The sequence below is a fragment of the Fibroporia radiculosa genome (genome assembly GCF_000313525.1).
Source record: "Fibroporia radiculosa TFFH 294 genomic supercontigs, scaffold504, whole genome shotgun sequence".
Lineage (NCBI taxonomy): Eukaryota > Fungi > Basidiomycota > Agaricomycetes > Polyporales > Fibroporiaceae > Fibroporia > Fibroporia radiculosa.
This window is the reverse complement of record NW_012133214.1, coordinates 97518-122036: the sequence shown is the minus strand read 5'-3', so window position 1 is coordinate 122036 and position 24519 is coordinate 97518. Positions and strand designations below refer to the sequence as shown.

General features: G+C 50.3%; 10 protein-coding genes across 10 annotated transcripts; 5 read left to right on the top strand and 5 right to left on the bottom strand.

Annotated features, from left to right (window-relative positions):
- Positions 1-67: 67 nt before the first annotated feature.
- On the bottom strand, positions 68-1661 carry FIBRA_01164 (uncharacterized protein; the record flags this gene model as incomplete). The annotated part of the gene is made up of 11 exons (XM_012323042.1): positions 68-132; positions 187-277; positions 335-468; positions 522-548; positions 616-776; positions 826-952; positions 1005-1014; positions 1070-1142; positions 1198-1253; positions 1306-1404; positions 1461-1661. The coding sequence occupies 11 exons, from the start codon at positions 1659-1661 to the stop codon at positions 68-70; spliced, it is 1044 nt and encodes a 347-aa protein (XP_012178432.1).
- Positions 1662-1915: 254 nt separating this feature from the next.
- Positions 1916-4095, bottom strand: FIBRA_01163 (uncharacterized protein; the record flags this gene model as incomplete). Its single annotated transcript, XM_012323041.1, has 10 exons — positions 1916-2157; positions 2226-2350; positions 2399-2471; positions 2530-2778; positions 2841-2898; positions 2956-3377; positions 3429-3446; positions 3500-3588; positions 3640-3875; positions 3946-4095. 10 exons carry the CDS (start codon positions 4093-4095, stop codon positions 1916-1918), a joined length of 1662 nt encoding a protein of 553 aa, XP_012178431.1.
- A 711-nt stretch (positions 4096-4806) lies between these two features.
- Positions 4807-7450, top strand: FIBRA_01162 (uncharacterized protein; the record flags this gene model as incomplete). The annotated part of the gene is made up of 8 exons (XM_012323040.1): positions 4807-4948; positions 5012-5191; positions 5227-5403; positions 5454-5678; positions 5731-6327; positions 6371-6643; positions 6701-7033; positions 7086-7450. The coding sequence occupies 8 exons, from the start codon at positions 4807-4809 to the stop codon at positions 7448-7450; spliced, it is 2292 nt and encodes a 763-aa protein (XP_012178430.1).
- Positions 7451-8053: 603 nt separating this feature from the next.
- Positions 8054-9618, top strand: FIBRA_01161 (uncharacterized protein; the record flags this gene model as incomplete). Its single annotated transcript, XM_012323039.1, has 7 exons — positions 8054-8193; positions 8260-8292; positions 8353-8438; positions 8489-8590; positions 8640-8845; positions 8903-8931; positions 8985-9618. 7 exons carry the CDS (start codon positions 8054-8056, stop codon positions 9616-9618), a joined length of 1230 nt encoding a protein of 409 aa, XP_012178429.1.
- Positions 9619-9721: 103 nt separating this feature from the next.
- FIBRA_01160 (uncharacterized protein) lies at positions 9722-10772 on the bottom strand (the record flags this gene model as incomplete). The annotated part of the gene is made up of 7 exons (XM_012323038.1): positions 9722-9876; positions 9935-10109; positions 10159-10293; positions 10354-10502; positions 10535-10600; positions 10657-10690; positions 10740-10772. 7 exons carry the CDS (start codon positions 10770-10772, stop codon positions 9722-9724), a joined length of 747 nt encoding a protein of 248 aa, XP_012178428.1.
- A 207-nt stretch (positions 10773-10979) lies between these two features.
- FIBRA_01159 (uncharacterized protein) lies at positions 10980-11658 on the top strand (the record flags this gene model as incomplete). Its single annotated transcript, XM_012323037.1, has 3 exons — positions 10980-11316; positions 11373-11548; positions 11608-11658. The coding sequence occupies 3 exons, from the start codon at positions 10980-10982 to the stop codon at positions 11656-11658; spliced, it is 564 nt and encodes a 187-aa protein (XP_012178427.1).
- A 1792-nt stretch (positions 11659-13450) lies between these two features.
- FIBRA_01158 (uncharacterized protein) lies at positions 13451-15303 on the top strand (the record flags this gene model as incomplete). Its single annotated transcript, XM_012323036.1, has 8 exons — positions 13451-13694; positions 13745-13877; positions 13932-14190; positions 14241-14312; positions 14374-14458; positions 14510-14634; positions 14796-14910; positions 14966-15303. The coding sequence occupies 8 exons, from the start codon at positions 13451-13453 to the stop codon at positions 15301-15303; spliced, it is 1371 nt and encodes a 456-aa protein (XP_012178426.1).
- A 1272-nt stretch (positions 15304-16575) lies between these two features.
- On the top strand, positions 16576-18209 carry FIBRA_01157 (uncharacterized protein; the record flags this gene model as incomplete). Its single annotated transcript, XM_012323035.1, has 7 exons — positions 16576-16766; positions 16830-16980; positions 17055-17096; positions 17147-17316; positions 17380-17749; positions 17806-17979; positions 18039-18209. The coding sequence occupies 7 exons, from the start codon at positions 16576-16578 to the stop codon at positions 18207-18209; spliced, it is 1269 nt and encodes a 422-aa protein (XP_012178425.1).
- Positions 18210-18373: 164 nt separating this feature from the next.
- Positions 18374-18988, bottom strand: FIBRA_01156 (uncharacterized protein; the record flags this gene model as incomplete). Its single annotated transcript, XM_012323034.1, has 3 exons — positions 18374-18630; positions 18689-18790; positions 18856-18988. The coding sequence occupies 3 exons, from the start codon at positions 18986-18988 to the stop codon at positions 18374-18376; spliced, it is 492 nt and encodes a 163-aa protein (XP_012178424.1).
- Positions 18989-22617: 3629 nt separating this feature from the next.
- Positions 22618-23808, bottom strand: FIBRA_01155 (uncharacterized protein; the record flags this gene model as incomplete). Its single annotated transcript, XM_012323033.1, has 6 exons — positions 22618-22708; positions 22766-23011; positions 23063-23275; positions 23331-23437; positions 23492-23611; positions 23677-23808. 6 exons carry the CDS (start codon positions 23806-23808, stop codon positions 22618-22620), a joined length of 909 nt encoding a protein of 302 aa, XP_012178423.1.
- Between the last annotated feature and the right edge of the window lie 711 nt (positions 23809-24519).

The window sequence follows — 24519 nt, the reverse complement described above, 5'->3', positions numbered from 1 at the left end:
TATATTTGAGACAGTTCGGGAATGTATGACAGATCTTCGCACATGCATAATATATTGTAGAGGTCGTTCATCGGCCACCAATCACACTCTTCCATGAATGTGCCTTCTCGAAGCCGTTCCTTCCGAGTTGATCTGACGAAGAGCAAGAATGAGAATTATCCTGCCGTGAGATACTTGGACACTTACAGTCCATCAGGGTCGATTGAATTTCTTCCTTGGACGTCATGACGAATGGTCCGTACTGGAAAACAGTCTGATCTAACGGTTCACCCGCAATCTAACGGTCGCCAATCGTTGTGTAAGGAGTACATATCAACACACGGAAATCACGTACGAGCACTGCCTCGGTGTTGTCTTCGGCTGACGCGACCTTAACACCACCCTCAGCGGACTCACTCGAAAGGACAAGAGTATGAAACGCTTCATGGCCGGCTGGATCCTCACCAACCCGTACGGAACCCTTGAGCGCTGCGGAACACAATGTGAATAGCTGGTGGCTTTGAACGCCGTTCAGTGCTCACTATAGATGAATGATGTCCATCCGGACGCTGTAGTGTCAATTGGGTTACGTGAACAATGCCTGTAACACCGATGAGATACATGAAAACTACTAACGGATTTCCTGAAAAATCGTATGATCCTTCTTGTCAAAGATGACATGGAAGTACCAGCATCCACCGAGAGGACGGACTGGAGATTCGACTCCGTAGGTCTTCCCGCTGATCACCTTGATCTTCACAGGGCCGTCTGGCCCTTCGGGGAACGCGGTCGGAATCCTGCAGGGCGATCAGTCCCTGCTGCCGGCATGGGGAAGATGAAACACACTCATTCGGGCCCAGCTCCTGGTATGATGGTTCCACCATCTTGTATTGTTGCGGTAGATCAACCCACAGCTGAAGGCCACGGGGGTCTGGTTGGCCGCGCTCGTGTACAGGCATCTCTGCGTGGATGACTGCCCAGCATAGTTCAGTAAGTCTGGATTCACATGAGATCACGCTACTCACTGCCTCGGCCCTTGAGCAAGATTCGGTCAGGCCAATCTCCATGAGAACTAGTGGAGTAGACTCACGGCGCACATCCACTGCACGCCTCCAGCCTCAATCGTGCCCTTATGTCCGGCGGAATCCTCATGCTGACTTGACCTGGAAGCCAAGAGGATGAGCTCGTACTTTACAGTCCAGTGAGGGAAGGACCTACCCTTCCATCATGTAAGTCACGGTAGCTTGACCGCGATGCGGGTGGTCTGGGAAGCCCTGAAAACAACATGACGGTCACCGGTCGCAGGCGATAAGGGGAAAGACCTACGGCGCCTTTGGAGACATGAAAATGATCGAGCATGAGGAACGGCGTGAGGTTGCGAAGCTTCTGGCTCCCAATGGAGCGGCGCACCAACGCGCCCTCGCCCTGCGTACATCTCGTTCGGTATCGAGCTCATTCCAGAGCAGGCGTGTGCACCGTACCTCTGGTGTCTCAATCGCCAAGACCTTCTTCACAACACGTCTAGACGCGGATGAAAAGGCCATTTTCAAGCGGAGAGGATCGTCCGAGGATGGTAGAGAGGTCGATAGATTAGTACTGCGCAGATCGGTGAACAGGTGCGAAGTGATGAGATGGTAAGCAGCTGCGAGGACGAGGATCGCAAGGCTGAGGAATTTATACATTCTACGACATGATGGGCGGCAGAGCCGCAAGCCGGGTTAAAAAGAGAAAATGCGTTGAGGAGGAGACAATCAGTCAGCTGCTTGCCATGTCGGGCACGATGGGCGCACCCCTCCGCGTCAAGACCGCGTTCGGGGCCACGTGCTGAGAGAGAAATCCCTCTCCCGTCCAGCTTACGCCGCCGCAATGACAACCGCGTCAACAGTCACCGCGATGGCGGATGCATTCTGAGCAAAGGCAAAGTTACACGTCTCGTCTACATTGCATCCCATATCTTCTGCAAAATCGTCCGCGGGCCCTCCGCCCGCTGCATCTCCTCGTATCGCTCCTCGTCCTCGTCAATTTCTCTCTGGCCAGTCATCAAATCCACTTGCGCAAGCGGAATCACGCTCGTGCGGTACCACACTTTGTACCCAATCCAGAAGAGACCGAAAGCAGGAATCCCGATATACGCCGTTACGAAACTGCTCGTCACAAACGGAATGAAATCATCGAATCCTAAAATCACGCATTGGTGTCCCAATAAAGTCAGATCGCAGCTCGTCCTCAATTGCAGAGAAATGAACCTTTGAAAAGTGTGATGATTCCGGTTGAAACGAGTGCAAACCATGATCCAAACGGCTGGAACGGCGCCTTGTATGGTAGTTGATCTCTAGACATTCCTTGCACCTTCAACGCTTTCATGAACCGACTAACAGCTCGATTAGCACATTCCATGAATCACCATTCAGTGACTTACATGTGCGTATAACAAATACACATCCATGTGATTGCTCCAAATGTCGATACAAGATTCACGAACCAGCCAAAGACTAGTAGCTCCAAATTAATCTGTGCAGCTCGTCTCCGCCGTGAGTGAAGGTGCCGTACCTTTAGAGCTTCCTTCTGACACATTCAGGAACGCTAATGCACAGAACGCGGCACATAGTATGAGGGCAGGATACGGCACACCCATTCGGTTCACCCGCGCAAAAATCCGTGGTGCTTGACCCTGCACGGCGAGACCGTAGAGTGTTCTTGAACCGATGTAGAGGTCCGAGTTAGCAGCGCTGAGAACGAAAATCAATATGCACGCGTTGATGATTTGGTTCAGAACCTTTATTCCGGCAAGAGTCGTTGCTGCGATACGAAGTGGCCAACATTGAGTCATCTCATACAGCGAAGAGAACCAGCTAACTCACCGACCACGAAAGGCGAGGCAGCGGCGCCCGCCTTAGATGAATTGGCGACAAATAGATCCTAGTGAAACACATCGTTTGTGCATTCTGTGGCGTTGAACATTAAGCACGAACGCACCTCGTTCGTGCTCGGTACAGTAAGACTGATCACAAACACGCCTCCAATGTAAAAGACGACGATTCGGACAAAGGTCTGTCGAATGGCTATTGGGATGTTCTTCCTTGGTGCTCGAGCTTCACCAACTGTCACACCCACGACCTCCGTGCCAATATAAGCGAAAAGGGCATTAATAAGCGTGCTCCAAAAACCGAGGAATGTTGCCAAGTGGTCATTATGGACGCGGGAAAGAAGATATGTTCCCATGGGGCCATATGGGTGATCCCAGTATCGGAAGCCAATGCGATCATGTTGTGGATTCCCACCAAGGTCGATGATGATGCCCATAAGCAGTAGTCCGATCAAAGTGATAATCTTGAGGCTGCTGAACCAGAATTCTAGTTCTCCGAAGACACGCACACCGAGGAGATTCACAGTAAACGCTGCCCTAATATGAGTGGAAGAAACTTGCTGTATGCACCGACAATGCTTACCAAATACGATGAAGACGGCTATTGCGTATGATTAATCTTGCTAATTAATCGTTATACAGAAGAAGACGCACCCATCCATACACCGAGGTTTACTTTCGTCGTCCAGTATTGCACAACAACACCCGCTGCGTTGATGTTATTTGGCGCAACAATCAAATACCTACATGGTCTCAACGTAGGAACAATGTGATAAAATCAGCGAGGAACTTACTTGAGTACATAATTCCAGCCGAGAGCAAACCCGAAAGCAGGGTCAACGAAACGTGTAGCATAACCTGAAAACCCCTTTTTGTGAGGAAGATACGCGCACATCTCGCCCAAGGCAACCATGACCAAGTAGCAGACGAATCCGACGAAAAGATAGCCGAGAAAGATTCCAAGTGGTCCACCTCTGACCAGCGCTGTACCGGAACCAATAATTAAGCCTGTACCGATCGCGCCTCCAAGCTGCAATGATGAGCAGCTTAATTCGCCCCGGATTGGCACTGCAGGCTCCGATGAATCGGCTCACACTCACTGCGATCATGGATATCTGACGGGCAGAGAGCTCGCGGTGTAGGCTATGCTCTCGATCTTCGTCCGCCACCAATGCTTCATTGATGTGCGTCTTTCCACGGACGACATCGCTTTCCGAGTCCAAGTGCTTTTCGTCATCAAGGCTCGACATGTTAGGCGTTCGTAGTAAGGCAGGTGGCGAGACCAGAGAAGGGCTCCGGGGAATAGAAGCCAGGAAGCTTCGGCACTATGCTTTTATCCACCCATTGCTAATGCCCGAGGGCAATCTTGGCACGATAAGAGCAAAAATCAGGCACCCAAGGTAGTTCCGAGCTAGTTGCAATATGTGCAAAGACTTGCACCATATCACGTGCTGGACGACATCGAGAAGCAATTAGAATACAGATTCTAGAGATACAGACTTCAGGAGCAAGGGCGTACGTTTGAAGCGCGCCAGCGTTTCAACAATGATTGAACACCGGGAACATATCAATTTCCGTGCGCTCGATGCAGAGTGCCGTGGTTCGCCTGTGCAGTGTCGCAGAGAACCCTGATGGCTGAAATGAACCTGTTACTGCCGAGGGAAAAAGAAATAGTTGATTCGAGACCCGGTGTATTTCGCGTATTTATAGCAACTCATCGTGGATGATGCTTTTTATGCGGCACAAGTGAGGCTCGAAGTACCACAAGAGATGAAACTTGGAAGGACTTTGAAGACGACTTGTTGAATTTGAAGTTGCAGGATGCACGTGATATGGCAGGCGGAAGAGATTGGATCTGGGTCCGACCGATTCAGTAGTTGGTCAAGCCAACGCTGAACCTTGTCTTCGTTTTTTTGGCTCTTTGTTCTTGAACTCCATCTTTCTGCTCATCGCCTGCTACAATGAGCAGCGGCACATCCAAACATGCCTCCGCCTCCAAGCTGGGCGACCTCCTCGCCCAAGTCGGTCTCAACGAGCCGAACCAATGGGAGGAGATTGAAGACACAGCCAAACACCTCGCTGATGATCTGCGCATAAAGGACGGTCAGACTCGTATCGTCTGCTCTCTTGCTTATGCATTTTCATGAGATATCTCCACGGTCTCAGTCGATCAGCAAACTGCCCTGGGCAAGACTCTCCTCCCTCAGACTCTCAACTCCCTACTAAAGGTTGCAATCAACGGCGCGGCCGTCCCCGATTCGGCATGCAAACCCGCCATCTATGAAATCCTCCGAGTGGCAGCAAACCTATGCATGGACCATGGCAAGTACACTTTGTCGCTTTATTGTCTTCGGACAAATTATCCCACTGAACCCACATAGATGAGAACCGTTCGTATCTATTGGATGCCGGTTTTCCGCAAACGGTGGTATCTTTGTTAGAAGGCTACGCAGAAGGCGTCCAGTCAAATCATTATGACCCACTCCCCTTGTCAATCGCTGATCTCAAAGTGGTCAAAACGTGTATTGGATTTCTTCTAAATGCCAGTATCGGTTACGGTGCGTTCACCTTCAATTTTGCCTCCAGCCGAATCCACAGCATGTTATAGAGCCTGTCAAGACTCGTCTCATTTCCCTGGAGGCTGCCATCACAATCTTGAAATTGTCTATGACGGTGTATCCTCCTGGGTCATGGCTAGTTGCGCAGCATCCTGATGACGTAGTGACTCCTGAGTCCGATAAACATGCCATTGAGTCATGGACTCTACGGAGCGGATTGTCACCGTGGGCCTGGAGAGCGATTTCAGAATTAAGAGACGACGAAGAAGACAACCGTGAGATCCTTTCCTGCCATTGCTGAGATAGCGAGCTCAAAGAAGTCAATAGAGCAAGTACGATCATTATTCGGGCCCGATGCTCTACCATTCCTCACCCGCCCCCTTCGAGCGTTTGTTCCTCCATATTTACCACCATCTACGTCGTTTGTTGCGCCGTCGTTACGGCATACTTTTGCTCTAGCGGATTTTGAATCATTGGAAGAAGTCTGTGGTCTACTAGAGTCCCTTTGTCTGGATTTGGAAGACGTCCGACTCTCGCTTGCACGTGGACTGACATTTCCTGACGGAGAGCATGATGGTGTGACGTGCCTATCTAGTATGCTGACTTTCATAGACAACGGCGATTATCCACCACACTGGGCAACCGAGTCAGCAGGAGAACGTGCCTCAATGGAGAAAGCATTTGATATATGCAAGGCAGCCATTGTGAAAGCGGTTGTGGAGGTAGCAGGTGAGGAGAAGAACGCAGATACTTTATGGGACGACTCAGAGCCGCAGAAGCCGGGAGGGGAATTTGTGAATACGATGGTACAGTGGATAAGGAAACATAAACTCATCAAGGAAACCAATCGCGACGACCTCATTATCTGTGCAACGCTTTCTTTAGGCAATCTTGCGCGCAGAGGCACGTTACACCACGTTCGTAGTATTGAAACTTGCTGAATTTAGTTTCGCTCTCCGCATTTAAGATGCTCACGCTACTGCACTAATTCGGCCACCAATTGCTCTTGGGCCTGACCTTGCCACTCTCCTTGAGCCGGACACTGATATCAAGGTGAAGCATGGGCTAGTGGGGCTTCTCAAGCATCTAGCACAATCACAGAGCAACAGGGCTGCACTCGGTGAGGCTGGCATCATTCAAAGGCTGGCATCGTCACAAGTGTGGGGCGACAAAGCAGACATGGCGGAAATGGTGCAAGTCTCCGCGATCGGCGTTGCTAAACACATGTGTAACGGGAACGGTTAGTGCTGCGAATGCTGGCGGCCGCCTAGTTGCGCTAATGCATGACATGCTACAGTCGAAAATGCAATTGCTCTGGTGTCACCGCCCTCGGACTGTTCGTTGGGTTCGCCCCTGAATCAGATTCTGGCACTCGTCCGACGATCAGACTCCATCGCTGTCAAGAGCGAGGGGACGAGAGTCCTCGTTAACATCGTGAAAGCATTATGGGCGAGTGACCCGGCCGCCGGTACAGACAAGACGGAGAGGAGAGAAGCGGCCGTACGGTTGATTGTCAATACAAATTGCGCCTCGGCCCTTGCACAGCTTGTTGGCCGTAGTAAGAAGTACCCCGTGTTGATCAACGAGGGTGTGGTCGCGTTGTCCTTGATGAGCACGCATTCTAGTGGTGGTATGGGACCGATCATGCAGTGCAGCCATATGCTGATTCCACGCACCTACAGGCACGTTGGTTCTGGACGCAATTTTAAATCCCCTTCCGAGCGAAGTCGTACGGTCCTCCCAGTCGCAGCCTGTGTCTGCCGTACCCACGGAGGGTTCCCCGGTTGTGGGCCCTCGCAGCGCGTTGGACATGCTTGTTTTCGTGCTCGGAAATGCAGAGTCCATGCCCATGGAAGTCCGTGCCAACGTGTGTGCGCTGCTTGGACAGCTATGCAGGAAGGGAGTCGTGGCAAAGGACAGGACAGAGGATCTCGCGAGGATGAAGGAGGCAACGAGGGAGCTCATTGAGGAGCTCGGAAATGAGATTGACGGCAAACCCTCCCCTCTAAGCGTATCCGCTAAGCGGGCGTTAGAAGCTTGGGACTGATATTCACCATTCTGACGTTGAGGTCTTATGAACCAGTGCTCGGGTTATGTACAGTTGTAGACCGTAAGAGACTGTTGTGCTTGCTTGGATCGAATGAATACATGCGTCTATAGTGTATCTGCAGATTCTATGTACAATAGCCCAATAAGCTCTCTTTATCCTTTCTGGCGTCGTACAAGCAGGACTGTGGCTCGCTTCCGAGTCAGATCAACTCAAAATTCAGGCCGAGGAGCAGGGCGGGACAGTCGCACTTTCGATCATCCCGACTATATCATCATTGATTGTCATTTAATCCTGCCGTCGGCTATGTTGAATTCATCAGAAGTTTCCTCCCTAATCTATTTCGGAAGGATTGGTTGGCGCCATCATTGTCAGTCGACGTTGAACGGTGGCTTTCCAAGCGCGTCCTGTGGACTTGGATACCATGGGCTTGATCTTCAGCTTGTTTTCGGCAATCGACTACCATCCTAGATTACACTTCACTACAACCTCTGCGGAACTTACTGTACGAGTCTCATCAGGATCGGAGGAGACCAGGAAGGAAACGTTGCAGACATTTATTGAAAGTCGATGCCCTAGCCTCTATGCTGAGTTTCGCCCACCATGGTGGTTGTACAAGTGAGCTCTACTGTCGTGTTCCATGAATATGCTCCGGAAATGACTTCCAAGACCAGTGGGCATCTCCAAACTGCATATGCAGTGGTCGGCGACTTTTCGAAGATAGATAAAGTAGAGTATGATAGGTAATTTCGCTGTGTCGCCGTTACGTTTGCCATTTGTCCTTGCTGAGGGTCTATTGGTCTTCTCAGAACGTTTCTCCGCACTCTAGACGGCGGTACAATGTATGCTGTTGCACCTAGTTTGACCTTGTCCGGCATGCTCATAAATTGGCTACTTCTCAGAGGATTAGACGTCACTCCCCCGGCAAATGAACGGATATTACGCGATGATACCCCGATTCTAATTGTTCTACATGGATTAACAGGAGGTTCGCTCGCTTCTTCAATTGAGTTGACGAAAGCTTATGAGGATCAATAGGCTCACATGAATCATATGTGCGCGCTGTATTGGCACCGGCTTGCACACCAGTCGAAAACGGTGGCCTGGGATATCGAGGGATTGTTGTAAACTCTCGAGGCTGTAAGCATATCATCGAGATCCTTTGACTTCATTTGAACCGCTTCTCCAGGCGCTGGTGTACCGGTTACGAGTCCTCAGCTTTATTCCGCAGGCCATACGGATGATATACGTGTTGCTGTATTATATATTGCAAAGCGCTACCCAGAAGCTCGCCTACTGGGAATCGGCTTTTCCCTGGGAGCAAATATTCTAACGAGATATTTGGCAGAAGAGGGTAAGCACAGCCGCCTTGCCGCCGGCTGCGCTGTTGCTTGCGTACGTTGCGTTTTATTCATCACTAAACTGGGCCTTCCGCTTATTGATTTATGCAAGCCTTGGGACTTAACAAAGAATGCAGAACAGTATGCCTTTTTATCGCGATATTTGTGTCACTTTGACAATGCCCTCCCTTCAGGTTAGAGAATAAATGGTTCCACAGGAATATCTATTCGAAAGCGATGGCTCGCAATCTCCAAAGGCTGACGGCGCGCCATGCATCCTCGTTGGCGACATTTGTTGAGAATCCTCTGCCTCAGATTCTTAACAAAGTTTTGCAATCAAAGTCGATAACACTTTCCCAGTTTGATGGTGCTATCACTCGTATCGCCGGAGGTTCTTCTCCTCCCTTTCCCTTTGAAACAGCTTGGGATTATTACGCTTGGGGATCAAGCCACGAAGTACTCGCCAATATTCGGGTACCATTTTTGGCTCTGAACTCGGAAGACGATCCTGTTGTACAAGTACTGCCCTATGAGGCTGGTGGAAGTCCATGGGTGGCGTTTGCGATCACCGAGAGGGGTGGACACCTCGGGTGGTTCGAGCAATCTAGAGAAGGACAAATTCGGCGGTGGGTCAGAAAACCGGTGTTGGAATGGTTAAGAGCGGCTGGTGAAGATCTGGCTGTGGGTGATGAAGATGTGAGACCAATAATCGACGTCGACGGGTTTCTGCGGGAATCTGGGCGAGAAGGCATCGGGTGTCAAATGATTGAGGGTAGTGAGCATATTATCGGAGTTGAAGGAGAAGGGGGTCTGTTAGCGGGACTGTGATGTTCATGACGACAATGATACAATGCATTTAATACAGATGAATGGACAGTGCTACATTGATCAGTTATGCGTATCGGAAGGAAAAGTTCGTGTATATTAGAGGTCATTCACTGTCGCTAAATGTCACTTGAGCCTCATCTTCTTCCTCGTCTATCATCGATCTGTCATATTGACTTATGTCCACTGAAACGGCGCCTTCCTCAACCAAATTGTCGTCAGATATGTCTAGATTCTTGTCGCGTTCAAAGAGCTGTCGACCTGAGAGTGTATATCCATGAGCCGAGTGCCAAGCTGGCCATGTGGTGGGGCCCGGTACCTGTAAGACGAGTCCCTAGCTTCTTATACTCTTCCCGTTCCTTTAGAGTCATTCCCTTGAGTCTCTCGTCCTCTTCCCGCCCTCTTTTAATTGCCATTTCTTTGTCAAACTTAGACTTCCACGTTCTGAAGTTCTCAACAGTGACGGGCGTGCCACGGGTGCGAGCTTCTTCGGCCTAGTTACATTATGAGCACTAGAAAGGTTCTGATAAGCTCATACCATACCTCCAGGGCTAGTCGCTCCTTCTCCGCCTCCTCCTGCTCTCTGTGCTCAGCCCTTACACGGATCAGAGAAGATAGCTGCTCTCTGAGGTGAGCGACGAGGGTAAATGTCATGGCCATTCCTAGATTGTCTCTTCCCTAAACGTGCATGTAGCGTTTCGAAATGAGACGCAATACAAGCGAGGCCAGACAACGTACCACCCGTCGCAATTCATCCAGTATATCTTCGGTTTCCATTTCATTCAGTTCACCTTCTGTAGGGTCTAGAGAGAAGTCGGGTAGCGCATCAGGGTAGTCATCTGTGTAATACACTTCGAGCGCGAGTTTGACTTGACTTGGCTTAGGCCCTGTCTCTGATTGAATATGCGGAACGACTCACGATTATCCTCGCCCTCCAATGGATCTTCTGGTTCAACATCAATTCGTATCGCCCTTTCCGATAATTCTTCGTATGAGTCTCAGTTTGACTAGAAGACTTCGCCAATGGCGGCGGAAACGTACTTGTGAGCTCGGTCGGATAGATGGCCTCAAGTACCTTGAGAGAATGTCAGACGTCGTGAACGTGAACGAAAGGTATGGAATACCTCAAACTCTTCGGACAATACTTCAGACGACATCTTGCACAAGCTACTTATTGACTTATTGGCCAACGTCGCGCATCGATTGAGATTTGGCGAAGCGCCCGGTGTTAATTGCGGTCACTACTCGCGAATCGTGACCTTTTGCAGCCCTTCGCTCATCATATCGACTTCGACGTGTCGCCTATAGGCGACTGTGACGACGCTGGACTAGGAACACTAAATACGGTATCTGCGTCTGTTTTTATGTTGTCTACTCTCGCCCGACGGTATGCGCAAACAGTGTTCGTTGCGCATACGGTCGCGACACCTACCTCCTTCCGACAAGTCAGGTCTCTATCGTCTGATTTCCATAAAAATAACGCCCCGGTCCTAAAGCCAAAATGGAATCTCAATACGACCGAGCCAGAGCCTCTAACAACTCCAGGGCCCAATCAAGAATCAGGTCCTAAAGTTTGGGCTTTTCTTCTCGAGCAAGCGAGGAAGAATGCGAGCTTGACCTCCGAGAAGGCGGAGAATGTTTGGAAGGAACGGGAGAAAGTAATCGCAAGGAATCTTCCAAAACCTCACAACACTTATTCCGGTATGTCATTATTGCGTAGCGTCGGCCCGCATCGCTTTACATTGTGTATCCTATAGGTCGCACCGTATCGCTTCATTCACGTACTCTCGGAGCCGCCTTTGGCAGACTACGGCGAGTCCTTGCGACCAACAAAGTGGTCAAGGAACTCAGAATGACGGAGCGGCACGAGAAGAAGGGTGATAAACGACGGCGTCTTAAGAGCGAGCGCTGGAGAAGACGGTTTGCGCATGAGGTGCGTTTAAGACCGCTATTTCATTCCAACTCGCTTCATGTTACCGTCTTTCTCCACAGGTGAGGAAAAAGGTTCAACTTGTGAACGAAATTCGCGCTCGTGGCTCATGATTTGTCCTCCAACTCGTGTCGTCGTTGTTCGTACCGTCTATGCTTGCCTTAACTGGCTGAATGTGATATGAGTTACCCCTCGTGTATTGAGTGATACGGATTCAAGACGCGCCGCCTCAAGCTCGCTTCCTACACTATCGAAAATAGACGGTGAAGAAGGCATCGCTCATACGCCCAGTATCACGTAGCCGCAACATCGCCCTTGCTATAAGGTCGGGCTCCCTTTCTGTTCTTGGGGTCTGTGACCTCCCGTCTAAGCCGGCAGGATCATAAGGAAGCTATGAAATGTACGCTTGCTTTCGATTGGGGTTGATGTGATATGCGCAGTGACTCCCGTCCGAGATGGGAGAGGCTAAAGCCGTTCTTAACGCATGTCCTCAGGTCCGGAATTATCGTCTTTGGCGGACACGCGTCTAACACGCCTACTGCCTCGTGCTGGACACGATGGGCAACTCGAGATAGTATGCCCTTGATAGAGTCAGCGCTCTATGCAGACGACCTGCACGGGTAAGTGACGTTGACGGAACTCATCGACGCCTAGCCTGTACAACCGTTGCCCTGAAAGTCGCAAGGCTCTGGACGCCGTATGGAGATGTCTTAGTTTGGCCACCAACGTCTCCACAGATCATGACCTCGGAACACCAAGTTCACGCGTCTAGCCTGCGGCTAGTTTGGAAGATTCGGCGAATTATTCAGCATTTATGATTGACTTTTCCGAAACACATCGTGCCGCGTCCCGTATGTCCCTTCCTTCGCATATGGACTTGCAGTGGCCCCAAGCCTCGCCTTGAAGGTCCATCCGATTTAATAGAGAACGCGGTCAACATGCCACACGGAAAGTGCGACGAAGAGTCACGCTTCTCGACGAATGATGCGCGTTTTCTGTCAGACGAGATGTATATATGTGCCTCGGTCTCGTCCTCCTGGATCTGTACCATACCATAACCCTTACCCCGCCAGGTCGAGCCTGTCTGCGCTGTATTTCTTAACAATGTGTCATAATGTGGGTTGACACGATCTTGTTTGCGTTACTTGACTAACCGAGGAGAGCGTTAGGTTATTGATGGCAGATTCCATCTCGAATGCCAGCACTTTATACCCATGCACACTCGCACACAAGACTGTCTTCGCCCCAACTGCCTCTTCAGCAGAAGGCACATACACCCAACAGGTACGTTTCTTCCGGATGCTGCATCGGTTCATCACTGACACTGTCATCCTCAGGGTGTAGGTCATCGACGTGTGTGAGGATGATGACGAGTCCTCAGCGAAATCCCATTCGGATGAGCGAGACGAAATGCGCGGATTGTGTAATGCGCGAGAGGACGGGTGCTATGAGCTGCACATGAGATGTGCAACCGAGCACTCCTGGCAAGAGTCATGCATGGCCTTTGGCCATCGACGTCTGCCGTTATGAAGTACACTATGGATTGCGCTGGCGCCGTATTAATCGACGATATAACGCTATTGTATAACCTATTACATATGCTATGTTCGTTGTACTACACTTGTATCCGCACTTCAATATGAACCCATATGATGTCACGCTTGTCACGGACGCGTGATGATTCGCGCCTGGCCTTTTTCGGCGTCCTTGTCGCGTCTTGTTCTCCCCGCCACACATTTCCTTCATCCCGCGTTCCTTTGTTCCTTCTCTGTGGCTCTGCTTGTTTGATTATGATAACTGCTGTTGCTATGGAGAAATCCCGTCTCCCCGCGACTATATATATACGGACTCCATTGTGTGGCTGGTTCTTCACTTCAACTCCTCACCACCATTCTCGACTTCATCATGCGTCTAGACGTCATTGAGCAAGCGCGAGCTCTATTGAGCACGTCTCCATTTAACAACCTCAGATGGTATATCTCTCAAGCATACCTCCCACCTATGAATCTCAGTCGGAATGCGCCATCACCACCCCCACCCGGTCATTCGTCTCATTTGAACCTGTTGGCGGTTACCCCTGAATCGTATCGCTCATTGGAAACAATACACACTTTCCCATTGGGTGCGCTCTCGGAGAAAGTGATTGAATGTAGGCTGTTTTGCATCTCAGCCCCAAGGAGTCGCACTGACGATCTACAGTCGTGGATATTTACGTTCCTGCATATCCATTGGATCAAAATGAAAACGATGACGCCGAAAGTGTTACCGTTCCTTGTCCCCCTCATTTTACTGGTGGAGCCCCTACGGTTAGATTACCTGCAAGGGTCAAAGAGTGAGTGCCCATGTCTTCCTATTTGTACCCATGATATCCATACTTTGTGTGCAGTGTCTACCAATGGGTGTATACATATCCGTTGCAAACTGCGCAGTGTATTGTTCACCAAATGTGGCCCGATACTTTCGACTATACTTTCGATTTCGAGAATCGCGAAGAGATAGACCAAGAGATTTTCTTTTCAGTTTCATGGACTGATGCAGCTACCCCGCTGTCGACCAAAACTCCTCATCCTTCCGTCGCTGTCTTCGTGCAACCGCCTTGGATTCTGTCCCCAAAAGATTTCGCAGTTTTCACGCAGTCTCAGACGGTATTGTCATCATGATTCTCCGTTGTTGATCGTTTTTGACGCATAGGCAGTTCCCTCGTGTCCATGATTCCTCAGAGACGCCGTTATTTCGCTATGATTGCAAACAGCGGCTGTGGGCCAAGGTAATCACTTAGCCTTGTTTCCGATCATCTCTTGTAACCGTTCCTTTCGTGCAATCACTAGGTTTGGGATGAATGTTTCAGAAGAAAATCTCCCTGGTTCGTCATAACTACCTACTGGGGTTGGGTATTCGGGGCGTTTTCCAGAGGTTGGTTTTCATGGTTCTGGTATCATTGGTTTTGACGCATTATACTCTTAGGATGGACTGTCGGCTTTGTCAGTGAAGTAATTCCCGCAAACTTTAAAGCTCCCACTGTCCTCGAATCATTGGTATTCTGGCTTGGGTCCGCAATGAACAAGCCGGGCGGCTGGCGAATTCCTGAGGTTAGTGATGAGCCCCCATTCCGATCAGTGGCATATCCTTGCCTGGTTCGCGACATATTACTTCCCATCAAATATACCAAGGATCGGAAAGCACTTCAGGCTTTATTTATGCTTTCATAAAACATGAACTGTGCTCTCACCCCTTTCGCGTTGCCATGTAGGTACCAGAACCTGTTGACAATATCAATATGGAAGTCAGGATTCTGATTCCTGAATCCCATACAGTTATGGAGGAGATCGCACCGTCGGAGTCAGATTGGGATGCAAGGAGTAATGGTGAGTACCCGTCCTTGCGTTTAATTTATTGTGGTGGTGAAAGATTCGCAACAAGCTCGCTTCTCCGTCAGTGACAACACAAGTGATGTAGATGAGGACGAGGCGATCGTATACAAGTGCCTTGTCGGCGACGTGGCGGAGACTAGCACCCCACTGGCAAACGCATTTGCAACGACACGTAGTCGGGTAAAGGTTCATTCACGTATTAAGACATGGGCCCAGGGTGTATATCCATCTTATGAAGATGGCCCCTTACGACCTCCATCCCCAACACTCTCTGACTGTACCCAATCGTCTGGATCGACCGTTCTCGATTTCAGCTCGGAGGAGAGACGCGAGGGTCAGTGGCTCGCTTCCAATACAACGGAAAGACGGGACGACTACGATCAATAATGACCCAGTCATATTCCTCCTATGCGCAGCCGACTTGAAGGAAACTTAGAGGCGTTGGTTGTAAGATAGCAGCTTCGAACATAATGCATTACTGTTGTTCGACGTTCAGCGTGCAACGATCTGACTGCATAGGGAACTATCACACGGATTTTGTCACTAGTCCTCTGTGTTGACGAGACGTGATCATAATACGTTTTCCCCCGAGTGAATGCATCCCATGCCAAGTGAATCCTCAGGCTGTCTGCAATCTGACACCGAGTATGAGTGATGGTATCGCGGATGGGCCATGAGTTACATACAGACTGAAAATGTATCATACGGAACAGAGAACACATCGTTAGATATGAATGGCCTTATTGTTCGGCCTGAATGACACGCGCCGTTGGAGTGAGATATTGAACAAATTGCAGGGCTAGACGGAAGAGTAATGACGACCAGTGAGCTAGAATGAAATCTCCCGCGGATGACAGCTGTATACATGGGCAATGGAAGAGTGGCTGGCTCAGATATTAAGTTATTTATGCATGAATTTACCTGTCATTGATGTGCACGTATTTTCAGAGGTCACGGATATCGATAAATACCCATTTGTACTATTGAAAATCCGTGGTGCACTGGACGATTATCCCCGGTCGGATGCTCTGTTAATATGTCAAAATAGTCCATAGTCAGCCATTCACGCGGGTCCCAACCAAAGGAGCTTGAACAGACCGCTGCATGCAGGGGCCGCGCAAGTTCCTTGTCTCGCGCCGATAAGTACCAGCAGTATTACTTATTCCACTTTTGACATGCATGTCGTAATACCGGCAGACCGGAACATTCCCCTTCCAACGCCCTCGCCGTTCCAGAATCGTGGACAGTCGTAAGCATTGGCTGCCTCATGTAGGAGCGCAACATCAAATTTGTTCAATGTTAAGTAAAAGGCGCACCTATTATGTATCAGCGGACCACTCGCACTGTAGCTCCGCTTGCAAATGTTAACTAGTAGCAAACTCTGATATGCGCAACTTGGGCGTTGATCAAAAATTTACATCCAATGGGTTGGCGGCTGAGGGACTCCGCCTGCCTCAACTTACTGCCCGTTTTTGGGCATCTGTTCATGTGCACGTGATGCACGCCCGATCGAACGGCAATGACGCCGTGAACGGGAGGTTCGGGGCGATTGGACCACGCCAACTCGAGTCTGCCAGACTTTCACGATTACTTATTCACTGCCGCAGCAACTTGCAACGAATCAGTTTTTCGGAGCATAACCAAATGTCAGCTCATTCTATGCCCGAATGTAAAGGATACATCGTGGGTGCCACTACTACTGCGCCCAGCCTCTCCCAGTGGATTTTCCCCGTTTCGGCTCTCCAAAATACTCCCAGCCGCACTACTTCTTCGATTAGCCAGGACACAGAGCTATATGACAGGGCAAGAGGGATCGAATTCCTGTTCCGTCTCGGCGTTTCTCTACAATTGTGAGTCTCCGCCGGTCTCGCGGATGGGCCATTCTCAACAGTTGCTATATTCGTCCTCTTCAGGCCTATCTCTGCCATGTACACTGCTGCTACGTGGTTCCACAGATTCTATATGCGGTTCTCCATGGAAGACTACCATCGACAAGGGAGTGGGAGAATATTATCTTCCGACCAGTATTATAACATACTCGTTATCAGGATGTCGCCGCATCATGTATCTTCCTCGCCACTAAAACGGAAGAGTGTGGCAGGAAATTGCGTGATGTCGCTAAAGTCTTCTATTCCAAGGTTGCGAGAATTGACATTGCTGACATTGCTGACGATAGCAAAGTATGCAGAGGACTATTTACGGCCGCAATTGCTAATAATTGCGTCTGTAGGAGCTGGAAGCCTACCAAACAGCGATATTACTAACCGAGGAGGCATTACTGGAGGCTCTCTGCTTTGATTTTGTTGTAGACAGCCCACACGCCGAGCTGGTTGACCTGTTCACGACGAGACGGGAAAGCAATCAATTTGAAGAATGTGCTTGGTCTATGGCAAACGACACGTAAGCCGTCATAAGGTCTTTCTCCGAGTAGATGTATGACATTTTTTTATACATTTTTTATAGAGCTCGGACACCCCTGTGCATATTGTACCCTCCGCGAATCATAGCTGCTGCGTGTTACATACTTGCGCAATATGTTATTGAAGGTCCCCAGTCGCCCTCGCTTGATATCCGGATAGCTTCTCCCGCCCCATCTACATCCCTGCCCACGCCACCCTCCCATAAGTTTGTGTCGCCAGACGCCTCTCGGTTTGCCGTAGAGTTCTTCGCGTTTAACGAAGTAGACTTAGTCAATGTTGCTGGTTCGTGTTTATCCTCTTCTATTGAGGTAGCATATTCGATTTCGCCTGCAGACGCTTTGACAATCATGCTCGAATTTTACGCCGCTCAGGACTTGCAGAACATTGCAGCCCACCTGTCTTCTGTGGCATCGGTAAGCCAAATTTGTCCATTATATGGCCTTCTCTTACTAAAATGTGGCTACTAAAGATCCCTCCGCCGGGTAATGCATCCAGTCGACAGAAGCTATATAGCCCATCATCTGGACTCGCAAGTGCACATCCTCATCAAGCGCCGGTGTCGCGCGCTGATTCCAATCAAACACCGACGTCCCCTCCTGACGGGAATACGCCGAATAATCTGCCGTCTGGAAGTTGGAAACCAGTAAAGGGATCTACCCCGATACCGCCAGCGGAGCGTTGACAACGGTTTCCTTCATTAAGCTGCTCGGTGATTTGAACGTATCTGGTACATATATGGTAGACACCCACGTCATCTGTTCATACTTGTGGGACATCCTCAATCAAGAGAAAGAGATCTTCACACCTCCAAACCATCACGGCATCCAGGAGGCTGTCCTAGGCGCGAACCGGACGAAGATCTACCATATATAGGTGTCATAGAAGTAGGGAAGATCTATACCACAAGAGTTTTATACCAGTTATTCCGGCCCGGAGGTCGCGTGAACGCGGGTATATGCAGAACCGACGAGTATAGCGCACAGAGCGTCGGGTTCGGAAGCATGGATAAACATGCCACCACCGGAGTGGCAGCTTCTTCAGAGCTCGATCGTTTCCTTATGCTTGAACTTTCGGCCAACGCGCTCAGCAGCACGGAAGCAGAACTGAGTCCCGTAAAGCTCAAATTCGATGTGCGGAAGATCAAGCACTGTCCGCACTGCTTCCGAGGGAGTGGTAACAGCGTCTTCCGGAGTGGCGGCCATCGCAGCAGTGACTTGTGTCGGCGGTAGTGATGGAGGCGAGGTGGAGTACAATGGAACGGCGAAAACGAAGATAGAGTTCTTCTTCGGGATCACTAGACGACCGCAGTCAGACAAGTACGGCATCCACGACTTGGAGATAAGGTCACGGACACTTCAGCTGATCTTTCCTGGTGACAATCTTGAACGCATTTTCTGTCTCGTGGATGACAAGGCCCGAAAGGCCAACGAGACAAGGATTCTTACTCTGTCTCACTGGAGGCAATATGAGCGTTTAAGGGGCACGAAGGTCAAGGTGTGGATGATAGGATCATACGCACCGGTCACAAGGGAGCCGTGAAAGTCCGCTTTAACGAGCTTCGCATGCATTGTTGCGGTATTCGGAAGCGCATTAGGGGGAGGCTGAGTGATGGGATTGGACGGGGAGGGAGAAAGAGCGAGAAGTTCGGACATGTAACCTATCCATAAGGAATGCAGGGGCAGGAACAATCGAAACCTAGTCATCCGTAAGCCTCGGACTCTGTTTTGAAAAAGGAATCGTGATACTTTGCTTCCACCTGATTCAGTCTGCAGAAGCCATTTTCCCGGGCAGCGCGGGGGGATATGACACCAGCGGTCTTTCTGGCCCTCTCCGTGAGTCTGTTGGATTTGTTATGTTCTCGGAGCTGCTTGGCCTTGCTGGCGCGGGCGGGGTTCTCGAGGAGAAGCTGACGACCTTGCACGCGGCTGGCGTATATCTGAGCACGATCTGCGGATCGCGCTACGCGGTCCTTGACGTAAGTCGGCGTAAAGGGTGCAGAGGAGGTCAGTCTGACGCGGTGGTTCTATCTGGTCGTGAGATGGGGCGGAGAAGGAGAAAGGAGGCTGCTTGCGTTGATAGGAGGCAGTTCGGTGTAGATGTCTCGAGGCGAAGACGCATGCGAGTGCCGGAACATAGCTGGGGAGGGGTCGTCGCAGCACGTGGAGTGCGAACGTTGCAAGCCCGCGATGGTGGTGGTGGTGGTGGTGGGGGGCGAGAAAGAGGGAGACGACCATCGCCCGACGTTCCTTCATGCCCAAAACAGGCAGCCGTCTGATCACGGGCGCCAATCGTCTGTCCTGGCTTGCGCCCCTCCTCCGAGCGAGGCCTCACTCAGTCACTGAAACTCTCTCCTGAATCCATCAACGCGGATCCAAATATCCCACTAGTCCATCCATCTCATTTCTCAATCTGGCCCATCTCCGGCCATCGCTCCCCTCTCCGTCCTCCCTCCTCTCGACAGTCCAGTCCCAAATCCGAATCAACAGCGCTCTCATTCTCAGCATCTGCAATATTCGACCTAGCTTCCCCAATCCGGAGATCGTGCCCAGTCGTGCGCCCACCCTTTGTCGCCTCATCACCATGAGTTGCGGAGACACTCTTTACCCATTCCCGCTCGACTCTCCGCTAGATCTCCTGAGCAGCCACGTTCCTCGGCCTACGGCCAGCGGGCGAGTGTCACATCAGATTCAGTCGGTATCCCTCCTGTTTCCACACGAACGTCATCTGATGAGTTTAAGATGAGTTCAGCAAGATACATGTGCTTCATCTCTCTCGACAGTTCCCAGTATCCTGCAAACAAGTTCCGCCTTCCGTTATCTTCCATATCATCTGACTGAGTACCGGACTCATTCCTTGTCCCCACCAGGTAAATACTTGGCTCTCTTACTGGTACATACCGGGAAGTCGTTTCCGATAAGCCCTTCCAGCACCCCCCACTTGTAAGAATCTGTCGCCCGCAGCATTCCTTCACTGTGTATCGCCGTCTGCATTTGCTCATGCAGGCACATTAGTTCTGTGCCACTCCGCGACACTACTTTGACTACCCATGGACGATCTTTGCTTCTCGAGCCACCCTGGCTTCGCAATCATCGATGTCCGGCCCTTGTCCTGACGCACCACTTTACTTTCAAGGCTAGCGACTCAGTTTGATTTGTGGTCCTATCACATGCGGCAGGTTCGTTAGCTATAGAAAGATGACATGTCTCCCGAGAATCCGGTCCAAGCGCCTTTCCGAGAGCCGTCACTTGGGGTTTCTGGGTTTCCCATGCCATCTCGGGTTTTCATCTCTTCTCGTCTTCCTTATCACCTGCAGGACCTGGCACGACAGACTCACTGACGCATGCGCGGCCCAAAACAGCCACCGAGACAACTATCACGATGTCACTGCGACCTGCATCCCTCGTCTTGTTTGCCTGTCGTCTGGTGCTGATTTGGTTGTCGTCATTCCGGATGCACCCACCCTGGGTTTGCGGACCTTACACGCCGTGGACTCGGACATCCAATACTAAAGCTGGGATATCGGATAGAATCACTCTCATCAGGATGATAACGAAAATCGAGGAGTCAATGATGTGCCATGCCCTCATGACATTGCTTCTCAGGTATGTTTGTCGTCTCGGAAGGCTCTATGCGGTCTTATACACACGTCGGTACGTACATCATCTTAGCATTGTTACAATTCTGTGTGAGATGTCTCAAGATTGGAGCTGATTATAAGAAATAGAAGGGTACACTTCAGCCGGAGGACGTCGGATGGGAAGGAGTCAACCGAATAGTAGGACTTGCGATGAAGGAAACCATTAACGAGCCTTTCCAGTTTGGATACAAATCGGACAATAGCCATCGATGACCGGATCTGTTAGAAGCAAAGGTATGTTTGTCAGATTTTCAGCGAGGAACCACAGAACTAACAGTATTGCTCTGGGAACTGATGACTACATGATAGTGTCAGATACGTCATCATTGAAGTTTAGAATACCGGAACTTACTACTGCCAACATTTACGCACTTGGGTGCACACTGGAGGGGCGCAGTCGTGGGGATGTGCTGGACTGAACTTGCAGTTACTATCGGCACATTTGATCTAGACGCCTGTGAGTCGTTTGAATAAGATCCAGGATCAACGTGGTTACCTCTTCGTCAGGCTACCAATCTCACGGTTAATTTACAGTAGAAGATGAAGCTGTGGGAGAACGTACCAAGTCTATGTAATGACCGCAGCGCTTGTAGTGGTTACGAACGCTTTGGATCGTTCCATGAGTCTCCTTCACAAGACGGTTCGTCTGAAAGACTCACCGTCGGAAGTGGCACATAGCGATGTATCTGGTAGGAGGGAACAAAAGTTGATGAGACACGAACAGTACGCAACGCTCATAATTTATAGTACGGCGAGCAGCGCTGGAATAGATCCGGTGCCTATGTCGAAAACGGTCGCATCCTGAGCGACCGCCGCGGCGAAGGTCGATAACATCAATGAATCGGACCGCTGCGTGTAAAAGGCGTCTCTGTGTATCAAGATGGACACGACAGAATCAAGGGCATGGCACGAGGGATAGCCTTGCGGAAAAGTTTACGGAGTGAGACCGACCAAACGGAGCTGATCGAACGGGCAACGACTATGCGTTGTGTAATACGCAATGGACTTCGGCACGCTAAAGCTAAAACGTTAAATTAAGACGGGTACCCGGCTGAATATGATACAGTGACGAATCGCTGGGTACAGGGCCGGTCATGCGATAAGAGCCGGGGCCTCTTGCGTAAGGACGAGCAGCGTACTCTCCTGCAGCCAGATCTGCTACTTTGGGCCGTACGACGAGTCGTCGGATCTAGGACGAACTTGTCTCATAATACTTCGCAAAGGGTAAGCGCAATATTACGAGAAGCTGGGGCATTTCTGATTTCTCAGCAGCCCGAAGCGACAAATGCCAGCGGGACTGGTATTTACACGAGGTTCACCGGGGGGCGCACACGACAAGCACGCTGCGGGTGACGACTAGATCACGATATCGATATCATATCTAAAGTCAGCAAACACACGCGGCAGTGTTGCAAGCCGCTGCGTCAATTATGGATATGTAGAAGACATGTAGTCAGTACAAGACAAATCGGCTTTGATTTTTGAGGAGAACACCTGTTATGGTCACATGCAGATTGACTGATCCAGGACGAGTGATGATACTAGCTGAGCTCGTCGTGCAGCTATAGCTGATTTACATGGTCGGGGAAAAAATGGTTGCTTTCGCAGAACGTCGCTCCGACCGTCGTGGAAAACGATAACCACCTAACCGGCGAACATGCCGACTAGATACTGACTGACGCCTTCCGGAGTCAGTATTCCAACGTCAGAGAACACCAAGGAAATGAGGTCCGGTCTGAACAAGACGAAACAGGTAAGTTGCAAACGCAGTAAAGTGGAACAATCGCGGCACCTGGTGTAATCAACACTGGGATTCCGGGAAATTTGTTCCGCATTCATCTTCATTTCCGCCGTCGGTAGCGATTGTTTGGATGTCCGAATTTCGTTTTCAGCAGACGGGGGAACATTTGGAGTACCGCGGGCGAAGTCGGTCTCCAGAAAGGTAGGGTACTGCGGCAATGTTGGGAATGACAAGATCGTTGGATTGTGCGTTGGAAGATCGTACTGTGATAGGGGGAAAAGTCGGTGAAATTTATAGCTGAAGGGTGCATCAATTTACCGCTAGTCGACCGCGAGGCGGGCAGCTTACCTTTCAGCAAGCGCATAGAAGGGTTTACTGGCTGCTTTTGCAATGATCGCCATCTGATTGCTCCCCACGGCATTGATCAGACCACCACTTTCAACGACTGCTTCTGACCCTACGAGGACGAAGTCGACTCGGTCCATGACGTAGGCTACAGCCGAATCGAGCACGATAGTGCATGGTATACCAGCCGAAGTCAGTGCTTCGTATGTCTTAAGCCTATCGGATTACAACTCCGTGAGCTCATTCCATTATATCTGCAAGAACAATGTACCCTAGTCCGCGAGGCCGCGCCTCGGTCACGTAAACAGATATTCTCTTCGTTTTGTGGGCATGGAGTAGGGCTTTCATCACAACACGTGAATATGAGTGCGTGAGGATCTGTGGTAAAGGTTCCAGGGCTTATCAGAGGCCATGCGCATGAGGTAGACGCACCATCGAATCGTCTTTAATGAAGCCGAGCGTGAGTTCAGCAATCTTTTCGCGGAAGGAGATCGCGTCTGAGGCATATTTTCTGCCTTGTTCTACAAGCTCGGTTTTCAGCTCCGCAAAGCTCTACACGTTGAACGGAGGTGGCGATCATCAGTGCATATTCTAATTATCTGTGCAGAAAGCATTACGTCTGATTCATGCGGAAATAAGGTGACAAATGCTATAAAAAGTTCGCAGCCCGCATTCAGACTGATGGAATCTGGTGAACGCTTTTTCAATTCTTCAGCATCGTCGTTGAGTGCTTGGACGAGCTCGAACATTGTACCGGCTTATCAATTGTCCAGTCAAAAATCGTTATTGCCATGGATAATGCCAGCATTCGTCGTCGAGCTCACCGTTAGATTTTCCTATTGATTCTGTCAGTGCTAGAATTGCAGCAAGCGGGGGTGATATCTCGGTAACGCGTGGATTTCTGAGACGAAAGCTACTGCATCAGTAGCAGATAGGCTCACTTGGTCATCTCCGAGTATCCGTTGGAAGGTAGCATAGATGTCAAACATCTTATCCCCAGTTTCTATAGACATCACAGGCTGTCGATGTAAAATTTACGCTGAAGAGGTAGTCGTGAGGTCGGTCGATAGCTCAGGTAGGAGCGATTGCCGGACCTGACTCCATGTTATCACGTGGTGAGCGGATGGCGCATGGGCGCTCCGAGGCTGAAAGCGAACCGGTTTGCCGTATCGTGAATTTGTCGCGAATACCACTGGTCAGTCCGGGTCGGACGCGAGTCTTCCCTTCAAAACCCTTCCTCTGTCATATGTCTAGCATCGCGAACACACAGTTGATGTTGATTTCATCGAAGCAAAACAATTCAGTCTACACGAGTGAGCGAATGATTCAGATTGAGCGAGCAGACAGCAACAAAACTTGAAGGTTCCAGCTCAAGAGGCCCGGTCTCGCTGCACTGATTTAAAATGGCGGGCCATGTCGTGGCGCCGCTGCTCGCGGTCGCTTCGCTTCGCTGTTTCGAT